Raw genomic sequence first — 17,163 nt, 5'->3', positions numbered from 1 at the left:
CTACCACAAATGTGGAAATCTTAGAAGCCCCTAACATTTGACATGTGGCTGAGGGAATTAGGGAATGTACTACACATTATCTATTATCCAGAGAAAATTAGATTCACTCTGTCAAACAGGGAGGGACTGTTTCAGAAAATCTGGCAACCTGTCATTAATCTGATAGAAAAGTTAAGATGAACGGTTAATGGTTTAACAGGCTAACCGTGTTTTAATGACATGTGTTGGTAGCCTATCACTTGTGAGATCATTTCATGGTAACATCTTCATTGTTTTGCGTGTGTCACCGCCAATATCAAAATATATTTCATTTGTATGTAAGTATGTATGTATGTATGTATGTATGTATGTATATATATATATGTATGTATGTATGTATGTATGTATGTATGTATGTATGTATGTATGTATGTATGTATGTATGTATATGTATGTATGTATGTATGTATGTATATATGTATGTATGTAAGTATGTAAGTATGTAAGTATGTATGTATGTATGTATATGTATGTATGTATGTATGTATGTATGTATATATGTATGTATGTAAGTATGTAAGTATGTAAGTATGTATGTATGTATGTATATGTATGTATGTATGTATGTATGTATATATGTATGTATGTATATGTATGTATGTATATATGTATGTATGTAAGTATGTAAGTATGTAAGTATGTATGTATGTATGTATATGTATGTATGTATGTATGTATGTATATATGTATGTATGTATATGTATGTATGTATATATGTATGTATGTAAGTATGTAAGTATGTAAGTATGTATGTATGTATGTATATATATGTATGTATGTAAGTATGTAAGTATGTAAGTATGTATGTATGTATGTATGTATGTATATATGTATGTATGTAAGTATGTATGTAAGTATGTATGTATGTATGTATGTATGTAAGTATGTATGTATGTATGTATGTATGTAAGTATGTATGTATGTATGTATGTATGTATGTAAGTATGTATGTATGTATGTATGTATGTATGTAAGTATGTATGTAAGTATGTATGTATGTATGTATGTATGTATGTATGTAAGTATGTATGTAAGTATGTATGTATGTATGTATGTAAGTATGTATGTAAGTATGTATGTATGTATGTATGTATGTATGTATGTATGTAAGTATGTATGTAAGTATGTATGTATGTATGTATGTATGTATGTAAGTATGTAAGTATGTATGTATGTATGTAAGTATGTATGTATGTAAGTATGTATGTATGTATGTATGTAAGTATGTATGTATGTATGTATGTATGTAAGTATGTATGTAAGTATGTATGTATGTATGTAAGTATGGTTGTCCTGTTGTTTCCAAGAACACCAATAAACAGATGTTAGAAAAGAAAAAAAAAACAAAAAACACTGGTTACATTCCACCACTGCAGATGCTGCTCTCAATAAAATAGTATGCACTGCTCTCTAGTGGTGGAAATAATGAACTCCCCCTGCAGATTTCACATTCAACATAAAGATTCAGACTGAACAAGACACAAACAGCACAGAAGCAGTTCAGTTTGAATACAGCATGATTTTATTGAAGCTCATAAAACTCAGTGAGGAGTTTTTAAACTGTTGCTCCAGCCTTTCTTCCAACTTTCTTCTTTTTCTTGTCTGAATGTGTCACTGCAGCAGAAAATACAAAGAAAGCTTCATACATCAGTTGAACTCAGCCTGCTTTACAAACATGCAGAACACAACTAACACACAACTACGTTGTCCCTCTGTGTGAGGGGCAGAAAAAGCTACCAGGGTCAAAGGTCAGAGAGGAGAGATATAACATTTCTGCAATGACAACTTATCTCTTATCTGACACTTCACTTTGGATTATATTAGATAATAAAATAAAAGTGTCTGTTTCTCTCAATTCTGAAACATTGTGCTTTTCTTACATTTCTTTAAAAACAAACATAATGAGTAAAAAAGATAAGCTGTGGTTTTAGAGGGGATTATTTACTTGAACTACTGAATAACAGTTAAATTCCTGGTGTCTGTTCAGCCAGATGGTCCCAAACCTGACAACCTCACTGTGATAACTCCAGAAAGCTGCACCTGACTGTGGTTCACCAACAAGTATTCCAGCATTTACCTCCCCCTGAAACCACAAACTGTCATTTTTACATTCCTGTTTGTGTGTTGGCCATAAGGTCCTTTAAAGGGGCTCTATGTAACAATTGATTCAGGTCAGATGTCCTGCAACAGTCTAAAGGATGTGACATTATGCACGTTCTCAGTGCCTCTCTCTGCTCCGCTAACAGAGAGCAACAGCAGCTAACATTAGTTTAGAAATGGAGTCTGCTAACATGAACTAACTTCCAGCACAACACAGAGCTCCTTGTTATTGTTTCAGGGGCTAGTAAAAAATAATATTACATGTAAAAACTGACATGAGCTCTATGATTTGGATTCCCTAATTATATTAAGTGGGGCTTCAAGACAATGAAATCTTGTATTTCTTCTCAGGTCAGCGGGGGACTGCAGGTAATTCCAGCCTGTATTCAGAGAGGTAGGGAGTAACACATGCACAGGCTTCTAGTCCACCACAGGTGGACACATAATTAGACTTCTTGGCAGTTTAGAGTGAAGTTTAGATTCAAGAGCACATGATGGATATGAACATGTCTAATCTTTTAATATCTCTGCTGCCCCCTCGCTGTGCTGATGAAAGGCCAGTGACAGATGGAAAACAGATTAGTGTGGTTCTAAGGTCTCTGAACTCAGATAGTTGTTCACACTATCATATCCTCTCTGAAATTACAGCTCATTTTCTGTATCAGGTGCTGCGCTGCACTCAAGAACCCCACGACAGAGTTCATACTGTTAGTCATGACCTTTCTGCCACTGCTGTGGAGTCCATTTTTTGGTCTGTGATAGCAAGTTGGAGTGTTTAAGGCAGAAAGAATCTAATTGGTGAAGGTAAAACAAGGCCAAGATCCACAGTTTGTTTATGACACAATGAGATGATGAAACAACTCAATTCATTTATGAACACAGAAGCTCAGCAGGTTACTTACTACTGCTATGTTCATTTAGCATGTTTAAACATATGGTTTGAGTTTTTGACGTTGTTAAGTTGATGGCATTAATAAAGTTCAAAATTGTCTCAAAATTGTTTGACTTTGTGTCATTTATGTATTCAGTATTTAACGATGGCTGTCAACCCTTGGAGGCCTCAATTTACCTCAACCCAGGCTCATTTTAGCCCCACCTTGGGGCAAGTTGTGCTATAGGACTACTTTTTTTTTATTGGTCATTGTTCTGAAACCATCAGAGTTTCATAAGTTGTCTTGTTGTTTTTTTATTCCATTGGTGCACAACAACCAGAGGTATATATAGTAACTATTATTTGAAACAAATATACTTTTATTTTGTAGTAAAATAATCAAATGTAAAAAGTGGCTGAATCTTATAATAACAACTTCATTTATACAGCACTTTTCTAAACAAAGTTAGAGCAGATAAAGAACAACACAAATCAAGAAAAAAACAACAGAGAATTATGAAAGATCATGGGGTAAACCAAGGACTAGTTAGAGTAAAATGATAATATCCAAAACTTATTAAGAAGCCGTATGCCTTCCTATAAAAAAAAGGTTTTAAGAGAAGATTTAAAAGTTGCTAATGATGTCACCTGTTGGATTTTAAAGTTCCATAGTCTGAGTCTTACCCCGTCCTCCCTTATAAATCAGCAGTTTACTTTACTGTACACTAGCCCCGAGCTAACGTTAGTGAGTAACAGCACACACTGAAGGTGTGTGTGTCTGTGTGGTTAAATTCAGGTAAACTCTCTGTGAATTCAGTAGTCTCTTTTCTTTCCCCCCTCTCCTCTCTGTAACGTTACGTTCATGAAGTAAAGTACATTTCCCCTCCAGCTCCAGTCAGCAGTCAACATTACAGAACATAAACACCCAACAATGGAGGTCACCTCCACTGATCACTGCTGCAGTCAGGCTGATAAACAGGAGTGAAGATAAATCCACTTTTTAATCCCAAAAGTTAAAAAGTAATCACTGAGCTCTCCTCCCGTTGGTAAACGGCTCCAGATCAGAGCAGAAACTGATGTGTTTATTCCTCCAGAAGGTCTGGCTCCGATCCAGACTCTATAGCCGGCTCTAAACAGCTGAGCAGCAGCTCTTGCCCGCTGCTCCACACGACACTCTACAAACATTATTTGTTTTGTTTTGTGGAGAGCCCTCTAGCAGCAGAAGTTACATATTGTATGTTTTATTGGTTATTTATTTATTTTATTGCTCATGAAATCATGATATTCTTTGGAAATTTCATTTCTCTGATAAAACTTTGCAGTGGTTTAAATATTATCTCTCCAACTGTGAGCAATGTGTTATCAGAAATACGGAGAAATCTTCTATATTAAAGACTAAAGGGCTCTCTTCTTGGTCAACTTCTTCTCAGTTTATAAACAAAAGACTTAACATAATCATCATAATCATGCCTTTTCTGTCCGGGACATCAACATGTGGATTTCCTTTCCTGCAGAAGGCAAACTGGATCCTGACTGGGATCATTTTAAACTCAAACTGAGTTTACAGATATGAAAGAATTTTCTTCATGTAAGCTTTATACTGAAAATAATCTATGTACAATATTACATAATTTTTCTCAGTAACTTTAGCTGATTGCCCTTTCATTCATTTTACAAATTAATTACATTACGTTGTTAAATGTCACTAACTACTCCCCAGCACTGGACATGACTCAACTATTTCTACAGGAGTGAGTAGTATTCCTTGTGATTAGTAAACTGATCCTCATGTGTAAAATCAGCGGAGCGGCCCTTTAATCCTGACTCATGCAGGACTCATGCTGACTCTATTAGCTGCTAAAGAAGACATCCGGCTGTGCTGTGAGACACAGATAGCTTTTACAAGTTCTTTTATGACTTCACAGAACCCAAAACTCTATTTTACATATATGTATACATATATATACATAAATGCATATATATTTATGTTTGCTGTCAAGGAGACATACAGTGGACTGTATTTATTAGTGCACTCGGCTCATTAATTAAGTTTTCGTCGTAGTCCTTTTCGACTAATGGCCCAACATGATTGACTGCCTGCTGTTTTAATGTGGACTCCAGAAGTAACTGTATCTCCTCAAGACCTGCAGTCACCAGGCTGTCTCTCCAAAATAGTACTCTAAATATATCCTGTTTGTGTGACTGGGTTTACAGTATTTCAGCTCCAGTCCACGTTAGGAGCAACAACTGAAGTTTTTTTGTGGGCCAGCAGACAGTTGTAATTTCACCAGGCCTAAAAACTTCTTCGTCTTAGAAATGAATCACTCTGAAAGACTCTGACATTTAAATGGGATTGAGCTACACAAACAGGGCAGCTGAGTGTCCCATTTATGATTCTATTTTTGTTTTCTAATCATCTCATTTCTAACCAATGTCATGTGGACTACACTGGAAACTGTAAGTTTGTGTTTACTGCAAATGTTAACATGCAATTTGAATTTTGTTGGGATGATTTTTTTGTACATGCATTATTATTGCATAATATCATGTATATTGTGTGGCAGGCCCAGATTTACCTGCTTGGAAGCCTAAGGGCAAAATGAGCAGCTCCAGACCCCTATTAAACCCCCCTCTGTACCCCCCTCACCATTCATTACATTATTCCTGGCCCCAGGTTTGCTGTGTGGTAGTTATGCTTCAAAGTATCCTTCAAAAAGATGGCGTGTCACCCATTGGGAGCCACTGGACGAATGGCTGTCAGGTCAGGTATAAGTCTTGGAGTTGAAGAGTTTGGAAGCACATCAGGAAGGTGACTGTCAGCCATCTTGGCCTCAGCCTGCTCTTGTTCAGTGTCGAAAGAGTGAATATTTGCTCACATATATGTAGGGCCAAATAAACTGAGCATCCCTTTTGGCATGGGGCCTCTTCTTGAAAAGTCTAGACCAGGGGTCGTCAACATAGAGAACACTTTAGTTGAAAGAGAGATGGGGGAGGGACCACTACATTAAACTGGGCCTACAATAATGTGAAGGGCACCCTATGGTACCTTGTATGAACAAGTCAGCAGCAGTTGGCATGCCTAATGTTAGGAGTGTTAGCCTCACCCTCTGTAATTTCTCAGATGGTTGCTGAGGCGGAGGGTATGTCAGAGTCTCCACTGGAGATCGTTACACCTAATCTCAGAAGTCTCTGTACATCGTGGAGCTCACGGTACTGTGGGAGGCTGCAGTTGGTGAAGCGTACGATTGTAAAAGCCTGAAGAACGCAGGCATAGCAGTCGAGGGAGAACAACACGGTGCTCCCTGTAGAGTATGGCTGTAGAGGGTTTGTAGCCACGTCAATAACCAGGCTCCTGAAGAAAATGGGGGTTTGAGGACAAGCCTTCCGATAAGCCATCAAGTCGCTATCAGAGGCTGCTGAGCGAAGCACCAACTGGCTTTGGGGGAAGAGAAAGGACTCCAACTGGGCTGCAGGAGGTCCAGCAAGAGGGGTAAAAGTGGAGGGGGGAAAACCTGGGGTGCCAGGTGACGCCATTGAGCCCGCTGGAGGTGTCATGGACCCGATGACGTGACTACCCCTCCCCCATTCAAGACGCCAGGTACTGCTGATTATTCTAAGGGATTGTAACAAGTCCTCTGAGCTCAACTCTCGCTTGAAACTAAAATGTGTTCAGAAAAAGCTAAAGCACACAACACCTGCATTATATGACCACAGATGATATATTTTCTCCAACATCAGCTCATATGAGTGTAGTATATAGGTTGGATAGTTGGATACTTGTATTACTTGTAGAGCCAAGTTTCTCCCACTTAGTCTCAGGGTCATCTCTGGTTTCCCACCCAGCATCTACTGTATTACACTGCTGGGTGGGGGTGGGGGGATGGGGATGGGGAGGTTTTGTTGCCTACCAACAGCAGACATCACAACCCCCTTCATAGCCTGGTGGTGAGTTCAGGGTCTCTACCAGCCAACCATCTGCATGCCAAGTTATTCATTCCAATTAGACTGGACTCCCCGACGCTCAGCTACAGTGGTGGTTCTAGTCATTTAAATATCTATGTCTCCCATTAACCCTGGTGCTAAGATGCTTGAATATTGTCAGAATACTGTTTTTCTTTTTGAAACACAGCTGTTCGTGGGATGCATGGTGATGAGATAACGTATCTTTTTGTTGCTATTTCATATCAATTACTGTAATACGATGATGGTGAAACAATGTGAACTTTGTTTTAGTGCCGTACCACCAGACTACAGAGCAGCTCCTCAGACACTGAGACTCCCCGGGTCATCATCACAACTCCACCATGAAAAAAAAAGTTTTAATTTTAGGACTCCACCCTGGATAAGACAGAATCCAACCCAGTGACAGGCATACAGCAAAACAATCATAACCATACAGAAATACACAGTCTTCTCACTGATGGTCTTGTTTGCTTATGTAGGTCATAAAGAGGCATCAGTACTGAATTAAGACTGTGTCATAATCAGTTAAAGGTTCCTTGTAGTATGTTTCAGAGGTTAGAGTTTCCATTTTCTCAGAAGAGACAGCACATCTTCTATTGAAAACGTTAAAAAGCCTCATACAGTTGTATCATTAAGAAACAAGAAGCTACAACATTTGAATGAAGAACCTGATTGGACTAATTTATGGTCAAATCTCTGTATAACACTCAAACTCTTATTCATAAATAAATATTCTAAAGTCATCCACAGAGCATGCACAACACCCTGCTAAAGGTTCCAGATGAAATTACAACCAGAAACATCTGTCATCTATGTAACTGTAACTGTCATAGAAAGTGAGTGTCCAGCTGATGTCATGTTCACAGACTTTATCTCAGCTGTCTCTTATCCTTATCTTTGTCTGTGTCTCTGTAATGATGGTCCTCATGTCAGTCTGCAGTTAAAAGATGGGTTCACATTTTTTCAAATCTATCTGAAAACAACAGGAGCCTACATGAACACTGACACGTTTTTATTTGCTGTAATCATTCCTCCTGTTTATACTGACCATGAGTAGATCCTTTCCAAATGCACATTCGATGTACAGGAACTGATAGGAGCATTAATCCACATGCAGCTGTGATTAACAGGATGTTGTTGGACTGTTTTGTTGCTGAGGGTCTGATGCTTTTTGCTTTATATTTGTTTGTCTTGTCTGTTGCTCTTTTGTTTGTTATGTTATGGAAATTATTAATCAAATAACATTTTTTAAAAATACACATAAAAACACGTCGTCTAGTAAAATTTTCAGGTTCACACCTTTATTTTTTATTTTTTACTTTTATCTGTCGGAACTCAGTGCTCTGATTGGTCAGCTGTCACAGACCTGAGCAGGTCTGCCCACAGTGTTCCTGCGTCAGCTCTGCTGGTGTGTTTGAAACCACAATATATTTCCTTTAAAGCCCTGTTTCCTTGTGACTGTCAGCAATGGGTGTGTACAGGCTGTCTTTATTAACATCTCACTGTTTTACTTCAACTGCCACAGCTGGACAACTTGAAACTTTTTCATTCTTATAAACCAGAGGAGCTGGTTTATAATCTCCAATCTCCACCTGACTGAGATCTCATCAGCCAAACCAACTGGAAACAGTGTGTGGGTGTGCAGGGCTGTTGAATTGTCTACTGTGTTTTATCTTGCAGTGACAGAACTGATAAAGTTGAGCTGTCCGTGGTGCTGAAGAGTCACCTGGATGTCATGTGCTTTTTAACCTCATCAGTTTCACATGGACTGTGGGCCTGCTTGGCCAAAGCCACAGATGTTTAAAGTTCCACTCCAAAAGTAACCACGTTAGGCTGAGGTAAGCTCCAATAAAGTGGTTGAACCAAGAGGAGAAAAGGATACAGAACAGTCCTCGAGCAAGTCACCTCCTCCTCCGTCCCCATCCTTTTTCTTCCATTTGTTGAAGGAGACATCAGTTCCCTTGGGCTTGAGGACAACAGTTATTTTATTAGAAAGCTGACAAACTGGTAGTGTGGGGTTTGGAAGACCCGTAGCAACTAGAAAAGAGATTATATCTTAACTTCTGCTGCACAGATTTGGAATCCTGCCTTTGCAGTAGAGGAGTACAGCTGTAGGATACTGTGAGGTCACAGGAGTTGGCCTTGAAGGACTCATAAGTATGTAGCTCCCCCATGTTCATTGTCATCTGACCAATCAATTATTCCAGGAGGAAGATGATGGAAAATAAAGTGTGACCTACTTCCTTTATTTGGCATCTTCCGAGGCCCCTTGTGGTCCCTGAACCCAAGACTGGCCCCACTGACACAGACCAACCCCCCTGAGAGCTTCAGCAGTCAGGCGTGCACAGCGGCTGACTCCTCGTGGGGTGTGTTGTTGCTGAGTTGTTGTCACTTGGGTGTTTATCTGTCACACAGCCTTCATCCTAGGTGTCACAACAGCCTGCATACATTCCCTCCTGTCTAACGCAGCTGCAGTTTTCACATTTTATCACGGTGCCTATATTTGAGCTTGACTGGTATTTTTAAAAACAGCCAGTGAGCCATCTGTCTGCACGAGCATGTTATCTGTTGGTCAGGCAGAAATAAGGCTGTCACTGGGCTTCTTGTGGACTCTTGTGCGCCCCTTCCGTAGACCAGATATCATGTGTTTTGGTGACAAGGAAGCCAATCTGATAAAGCTTTCATAGGTACACGGTTACATGGACATTAAATGTGAATGTAACAGTGTTTAATGCTCTACATTATTTACCAGCCGTGGAGAGAGAAGTATTCTGATCATTTGCTTCAGTGAAAACAGTAAGTAAAAAGTTTCAGTGAATGCACAGTAGTCACAGCAAAAGTAAATGTAGTCATTATGCAGAATGAACTTGAGTCACATGCATTATGCATTAAAGGAATATTTAGGCAATGTTGATTAACCGTTCCTTTAATACTGGTGTTTGTCATCATATATGAACTACTTTACATTATCTGTAACTGCAGAAACTTCAATCTTATAAAGCCGTCTCTGTTTATGATCAAGTCCCAAAACTGTTCTTGTCTAAGATAAGTAGAAAATAAACATTTAAAAATCTGTTAAATTATTAAATCATTTAAAACTCAATCTGCAGTGGAGTTGAGTCAAAGTATAGAGTAACATAAAATGGAAATGATCAAGTACAAGAACCTCAGTATTGTACTGAAGTACTGTAAATGTACCTTATTACTTTAGACCAGCAGGGTTCACTAATAAGATTGAGGCCAACTTAAGTCATAATGAGAAATTTAAAAAAATGGGTGTAATTATTTAATTAATGTTATAAAAATATATCACCTATAATATGGTACAGTATGCAACTCATTACTAATGATGTAGGACTAGTAAAAGTTGATGTTTATTAATGATCTAATTTTTCCTCTCAACGACCCCCATTGGTCCCTCGACCCCAGCTTGAGAACCATGTGGCCCAGACAGTAGTTAGTAATGTCTCTGGTCCTTTTTAGATACTCGGCTTTGGGCTTCATCTCGCGGTGAGCTGGAATGCTTGGAGCGTTTCAGTGTCATCCGAGTGTCTGTCTGACCGGAGCTTTGCGCGCAGCACCACCTCTGCCTGAAGACTGAGGAACCCTGGGGGGGCTCCATCTCTGCCGCTTCTTTTCTGTCAGACACCCAATGTAAACCTAAACCTGCCGGTGCAGCTATGAAGACTGAGCAAAGCTCTGTGGAGACACCGGCGACTCTCCGGGGGATCAAAAGTCTGCTCCAAAAACTAGCGCACGGAAAGGAGGATGAGCCGGAGAAGCAAGACGAACGCAAATACGTCGATTTGAAGTCAGTGGACGTGGACACAAGCGGGGCAAAGCCAGAGAAAGACTGTCTTTTGGGTGAAAGAAACCAAATGTCTGCCCCTATTAAAAGCAGCGACTCCGGTGCTCTGTGCGTAACGGAACCAAACCACGAGCTACCGATTAAAACCAAGAATGGTACTCAGAGGAAAGAGGATTCTGGAGTCGGGAAATGTGCAGAAGATGCAGAGGATGGTCCCACTGATCCAGTCTCATCATCACACCGTCCTGGTCTTAAAGTCATGTCAGAGGATTGCCTCAAATCAGGAGACAGGGGCGAGTGCGACGTGCCCAAAATAGAAGAAAACACACCAGGAGATGAGGATTTACACTGTGGTGATAATTATTGGAGCGGGAGAAGTGAGTCGGATGATTATGAGGATGATGATGATGTTACTTTGGTGCTTTCCGCAGACTGCGTCCCGTGCGTAACGGAGGATGAGTCCCATTACATTACCACGCACGAGATCCAGCTCTCGGAGCTTTCTGATCATGAGGGGGACTACGACCTCGGGGAGGGCTCCTCCGCCAGCTGGGACATTGAGGATGCCAACCAGGTGTACTCTTTTGTCGATTACGCTTCTTTTGACGGTGATGGAGCGGCGGGGGAGAGGGGGGACGACCGCCAGCCTCGCTCTCAGGGCGCAGCAGCAGCAGCAGTCAGCACTCTGCTTGAAAGTGATCTGTGCGACGCGGCCAAGTTCACCAGCTCAGATGAGAGTTTGTCAAAGCCACAGCAGCAGCAGTGCAGTGGCAACAGTGCTGGACAGATCCACCTGTCAATCAGAACCACTTCTCGAGCTATAAATGACCCTGGCAACATCCAAGAACAGGGAAATATCCTTTATCATGCCAGGCGCTCCGGAGACATGAGCCGCTATGTGTTGAGGGGAGTTGATGGGAAGGCAGAGACGTTGTGTGACAGGGCGAAGTGTTTCATAGCCGCGCCCGGACGCTTACACTTTGGCCGCAAATTGAGGGGAAAAGAGGTCACCGGGTATTCCAGCGGCGCGTCCAGCGCTGTCAGCGAGCTGGACGACGCTGACAAGGAGGTGCGCAACCTGACAGCCAGAGCCTTCAAGAGCCTGGCTTACCCTTACTTTGATGCCATTAATTTCAGCACCTCCAGTGAGTCATCTGCTTCAGAGCATGGCATAGGGATAAACAGGTGGTCCACGTTTGTCGACCTGAAATATGGCAACATGAATATGTCGCAGGGACTGGACAAAAGTGTTGTTTCCCATCAAAACTCTACGGCCTCATTTGAAATAGCAAAGAATGTAGAGAACAGAGGTTATAAGGGCATTAGACCAGCAAGCATCCAACCGCCCACCAGCAAGATCTTCACTCTGAGTGGGAATCCCCACGGCGCATCGTCATCTACAAAGAAAATAGAGCTGATGGGGAAATTCAGTCAGGGCCACAGTGGGGTCATCAGACTGACAGAGACTTTGAATTTTCGTTGCAATGTCAAATCGGGAATGTCTGAGGCAGAAAGACGCACTAACTTTGCACAAAACGCAGCAGGATCACGTTCCACAGATGAAGTTACCAACACTTTGCCAAGCAGCCAGAGGAGAGGGGCCAGCCAGCCGCCCACTAAAACCATGGAAGACACACACAAGAAAGCCATATTCGCCTCGAGTCTGCTCAAAAATGTGATTTCTAAGAAGATGCAGTTCGAGCAGGAGCGCAAGATGGAAAGAGGGGAGATCAGTGAGCCGCATCAGACGCCTTCCCCGTGCTTTGTGCACCAGGAGAGCGACAGCCACAGGGGGAAGGGGAGCAGGGAGCTGCACAGACAGGGCTCCAGGTTTTCTGAGAGCAGCTCTGACTACACCATAATGTGCGTGGATGAATTAGGGGACATCGTGGACAGTGGCTCATGTGATACCAAGAGCGACTCTCGGAGACAAGAGACGGCCGCTCCCGCACCAGAAACTAATTTGGAGCAAGCGAATGAAGCTGGAATCGATGCTAAAAAAGGCGCATTGGAAGCGTCCAAAAGCACGCTGCTTCGCAGCCAAAATAGCGCGTTCAGATGCTGGAAGGACGAGGAGCTAGAGTTTCAAAAGGATCATAAAAACGATCAAACTCCGCAGGAGAAGCCGCCTTCAGTTAACGTCAAAGAGGGCGAGAGGGATCAGTACTCATCGTGCAGCGGCAAACTGACTAAAATGTCACATTTGTTTGTGCCAAGTATCCAACTGCTGCCCAGTGACGGAGAAGTCGGACAGCAGCTGCAGAACAGGAATTATTCTCCGTGTGGAGACGGAGGAGGGATTAAACTCCGCTCCGACAACACTTTATACATCCAAGACACCAGGAGTGTGGCTACATCGAAATCTCCGGAAATTAAAATTAACTTAAGGAGCGTCAGAAACAATAAAACGGAGCCTTTTGGCGTCTCCAAACTGCGCGCGCCTAATATAGGCTGTAACGCAGCCAGCCTCATCAGAGCAGATGACTTCAAATGCCAGGCGCTGGCTGCAGCTTTCAAGGGTGAGTCTTCAGATAAGGTTCCGCACTTCATGGTCAGAGACATTAGAGATAACAAAGGAAAGCTGCAGACGCCCATACACCAAGTGAGAGACGTGCGTAAATTGGTGAAAAGTTCCTATCACTTTGTTTCTTTGGATAACAACGAAAATAAATCCAGCTTTGCCTCTGCTGACAGCCAGGCAGAACAGAGGAAGCAAATGACCTATCGCAACCCTAATTCTGTGTCCCCTATAGTGATAAAATGTCAGTCTGTCAATACAAATAGTAACGGAAAACTTAATGAGTTGTCTGATCGGGAGCTACTTGATATAGACAGGTCGTCTCCAGAGGGCGCTAAAAGTGCTCTACTGCAAAAGGCAGCAGGGAGAGCACCCATAGGTACCTCAGATAATTCTTCAGAGGGAGACACTGGATTGAAAACTGAAAGCAGAATAGCTCCAAAGAGGCAGGAAAAAATAACAGACATCATAGAGAAGAAACCTGAATCCAAGATGGCGAACCAGGCGGCTTTGGAAAAACTCCAGGCTGCTGTGAAAACCATGGAGCAGCTCTATGTCTTTGAGAGAAATGAATGGAAAAGGAAGAATGAGCCCCGGCGCCTGACAGACAGCCATGTGCTTTCATTGATATCCAGTGCCGAGCATGGAGGACCTGAGGAGGAAGCAGCGAGAGGGTCCAACGTGGCCAAGACGCCACCAGCGGTTGCAGCATCCCCCGCCACTGACAGCCTGCTGAGGCGAGAGGACAAACTCTTTCAGAGTCCTAGCAGCCGTGATGAAAGGCTAGTTACTAAGCCGCTGCAAACCACCAGCGCCACAGGGAGTAAAAACCTGTTCAGCCTCAGTTCTAGCTTCAAGGCCTCCACAACCCCAAAGACACCCCAGCCAAGCGCTGTCACACCAACACCTTTCAGCAACAAATGCTTTGTCCCAAAGTCTCCAAAACTGCCTGCATCCTTAAAAGTCAGCCAGCCGAGGGTAAGTGGACATGAAGGAGATGAATCAAAGGAGTCAGAGAGGTCCATGCAGGAGCTCTTGAGCACCTTGGCTGACAACGAGAACTACCTGACCATTCCGGTCAAGTCTCACGCCAGCGGCAACAAGCAAGCCTCATCTGCTGATAAATCATCAGTGTCCACATTTACAACCCAGACACATCCAACCACACCTTCAGGACACTTGGGATCCAGCTCCAGGGGACAGGACGACCACAACCAGTCCCCTAAACGCTCCAGCATTGTGATGGGGACACACTCCCCAGAGATCCCTTCTGCTACCATCTACCACTCCATGCCATTCAGCATGGCCACCAATCAGCCTCAGATGTACTGTTTCTCTCCAGCAATCACCCCCACACCCACAATGGACCCCTTCCAGACCACCCAGAGGAAGATGCTCCTGGATCCCACCACCGGAAACTACTATCTGGTGGACACTCCTGTGCAGCCGACCACCAAGCGCCTCTTTGACCCTGAGACAGGCCAGTATGTGGACGTGCCCATGCAGCAACCGCCTATGACCCCAGTGCCCATGCCAGTCTCACCTTTGGCGCTCAGTCCAGGAGCTTATGGACACACCTACATGATCTACCCAGGCTTCATGCCAACACCATCTATGATCCCAGCCCGGACGCTGGTGCAGTCGCAGATGTCGATGCAGTCAGAGATGGAGAATGTGGAGAAAGCCTCAGTGCAGCAGAATGAGGGGATGTACATGGAGAGTCCCTTCTACATGGCCACTGGGAAGTCTCCCCAGGCGACCTCTGGGGCTCAACAGCAGGCCACCGCCAGCAGGCCGCCGCAGGGCTTCTCCAGCATCAAGCAGCCGGTCGTCAGTATCACCTCCCAGCAAGGGCCCCGGATCATCGCCCCACCCTCGTTTGACGGGACCACCATGAGCTTTGTGGTGGAGCACAGATGAACGGCAACATACCTGGACAGGTGAGAAGTTCTGACTGTTTATCAGTTCACCTGTTTATGTACAGTATCAGGAATGAGTGGGTCTGAGTGAACCAGGATTATGTATTGTGTCACTTTATGTTTTACCTTGCCAGGCCTCAAGCAATGCACCTGTGGGTTTGACCAGCCAGCGTCCTTTAAAAGTGAAATGTGTGAGAATAGGCCACCTGTCATACTCAAAACAAAAAGAGGGCAGCCAGGGTAACTGCTTACTGCTGCTAACTGTAGCTCCGCCGTGCATCTAGCAGTCCAGACTAGGAGCTCGGCGCAACATGGGAGTGTTGGTGTTTACACCGCTAGCGCAGGAGCTTTGGACCAGGACAGGCTAACCATCTCTGCTAGCTGGTTAGCATACAAACTTTAGTAGACATCTTTGCAACACAGTACATAGACGTCTTTGACATAATGTCAAAACTGTTATTTCTTCACGTTCTGTTGATAATTTCAGTTAGTTTTTAAAAATGTTTTCAACCAAAACTCTTACTCATATTGCACCTTTAACGAACTACTGGCAGCTACAGGCATTCAGTGAAACAGGCTAATGTTTGTTTGAAGACAAAATGTCAGAACTGGAGAGTATATTTCATTGAAAGAAGAGCAAAACACAGCACTGAAAGGTTTTCTCCATGGAAAAGATGTTTCGCTCTTCTCTCAACTGGCTTTGGTAAGAGTTTGATTTATCAATCGTCTCCGCTGGTGGCCCTCTACTACTTCATCATATTGTAACCTGTTTAGTTGAGTTTAGCTCATGATAACTTTGGACTTATAAATCCATTAAAATGAGAGATAGAGACCATTCCTGACAATATAATAAAAACAAAAAACAAATCTAAATATGATGCACAAGTGAACTAATCTCTGCATATGTTTCCTTTCTTGTCTTGTTCTGTTATTCTCGTTCAACCAAGATGGTTGAATGTTCTTCTTCTTCCTCTTCTTCTTCTTCTTCTTCTACTACTACTACTACTACTACTACTATTTCTAATTGTAAGTACAGTTACTTGAGATTTAAATTTCATTCTTGACCTGACATTCAGCAGTTGATGAAAACATTTTTGCCACCTGCTACGTCTAGTAAACACTGACGTAAAAGGAGTTACTGATCCTTTATACTTTTAGAAATAGCAGTACCACATTATATTAAAATATATATATATATATTACAAGAAAAAGTACTACATTCAAAATTCTACTTAACAGAAAAGAAGTAACAGAGAAAAACTAAAAAAGACATATTAATACTCCTTGATAAAGTGTGAAAGTAAAATATGTGTCAGTGTAGGGGACACCTTTTATTTTATTTTATTATATCGTGATATATTTCTCCCCTAATGGGACTCCTTCATGTTTCCTTTTAGCTTTGATGAGTGAGACTTGAGCAGCCCAATTACCTTTCCGGCTGGCCAGGTACCACTCCAGTCTGTCAAACCTCCCACGTTAAAATGCTCTCGTTAGCATCAAGTGTCACTCTGGTGTGACCTTAGAACTGGAATGAACCTGAACCTTTTGGCTGAAGAGGTGTCTCTTTCCATTTCTGCCTCTTAGGAAGTCTGCTCCCATGTACTCATTTACAAGATTAATTAACATTTCTAATTATAAAACTGTCTTACTAAGTTTAGATCAAAGTTTCGACGTGAGACTATAAAGAGCCAAAATGTAAAAATAAATAAATAAATACATATGGAATTATTAAATATATAATTATATGAATAAAGCCTCTCTCCTACAGCAGCTGTGCTCCCGGCTGTGCCTGGCTCTCCTCACACAACACTCAGCAAGTCGTTTGTTGTGTTTGATAGACAGACCCCTAGTGGCAGAAATGACATACTGTGCGTTCAAATAAAAAAATGACTTGCAGTGAACTCTGTTATTAAGAGAAGTAACGGGATGAAATAACATTTCAGTA

General features: G+C 42.4%; 1 protein-coding gene across 1 annotated transcript; it reads left to right on the top strand.

Annotated features, from left to right (window-relative positions):
- The first annotated feature begins 10,653 nt into the window (after positions 1 to 10,653).
- Positions 10,654 to 15,219, top strand: c10h4orf54 (chromosome 10 C4orf54 homolog). Its single transcript, XM_073474655.1, has one exon. It carries the CDS (start codon positions 10,654 to 10,656, stop codon positions 15,217 to 15,219), a length of 4,566 nt encoding a protein of 1,521 aa, XP_073330756.1.
- Positions 15,220 to 17,163: the final 1,944 nt, after the last annotated feature.

This window comes from Pagrus major, chromosome 10 (genome assembly GCF_040436345.1).
Source record: "Pagrus major chromosome 10, Pma_NU_1.0".
Taxonomy (NCBI): Eukaryota; Metazoa; Chordata; class Actinopteri; order Spariformes; family Sparidae; genus Pagrus; species Pagrus major.
The sequence above is the reverse complement of the archived record's forward strand: the minus strand, read 5'-3'. Positions and strand labels throughout refer to the sequence as shown.

Coding starts and splice junctions, on each gene's coding strand:
- c10h4orf54 (XM_073474655.1), top strand. CDS start 10,654: ATGAAGACTGAGCAAAGCTCTGTGGAGACACCGGCGACTCTCCGGGGG.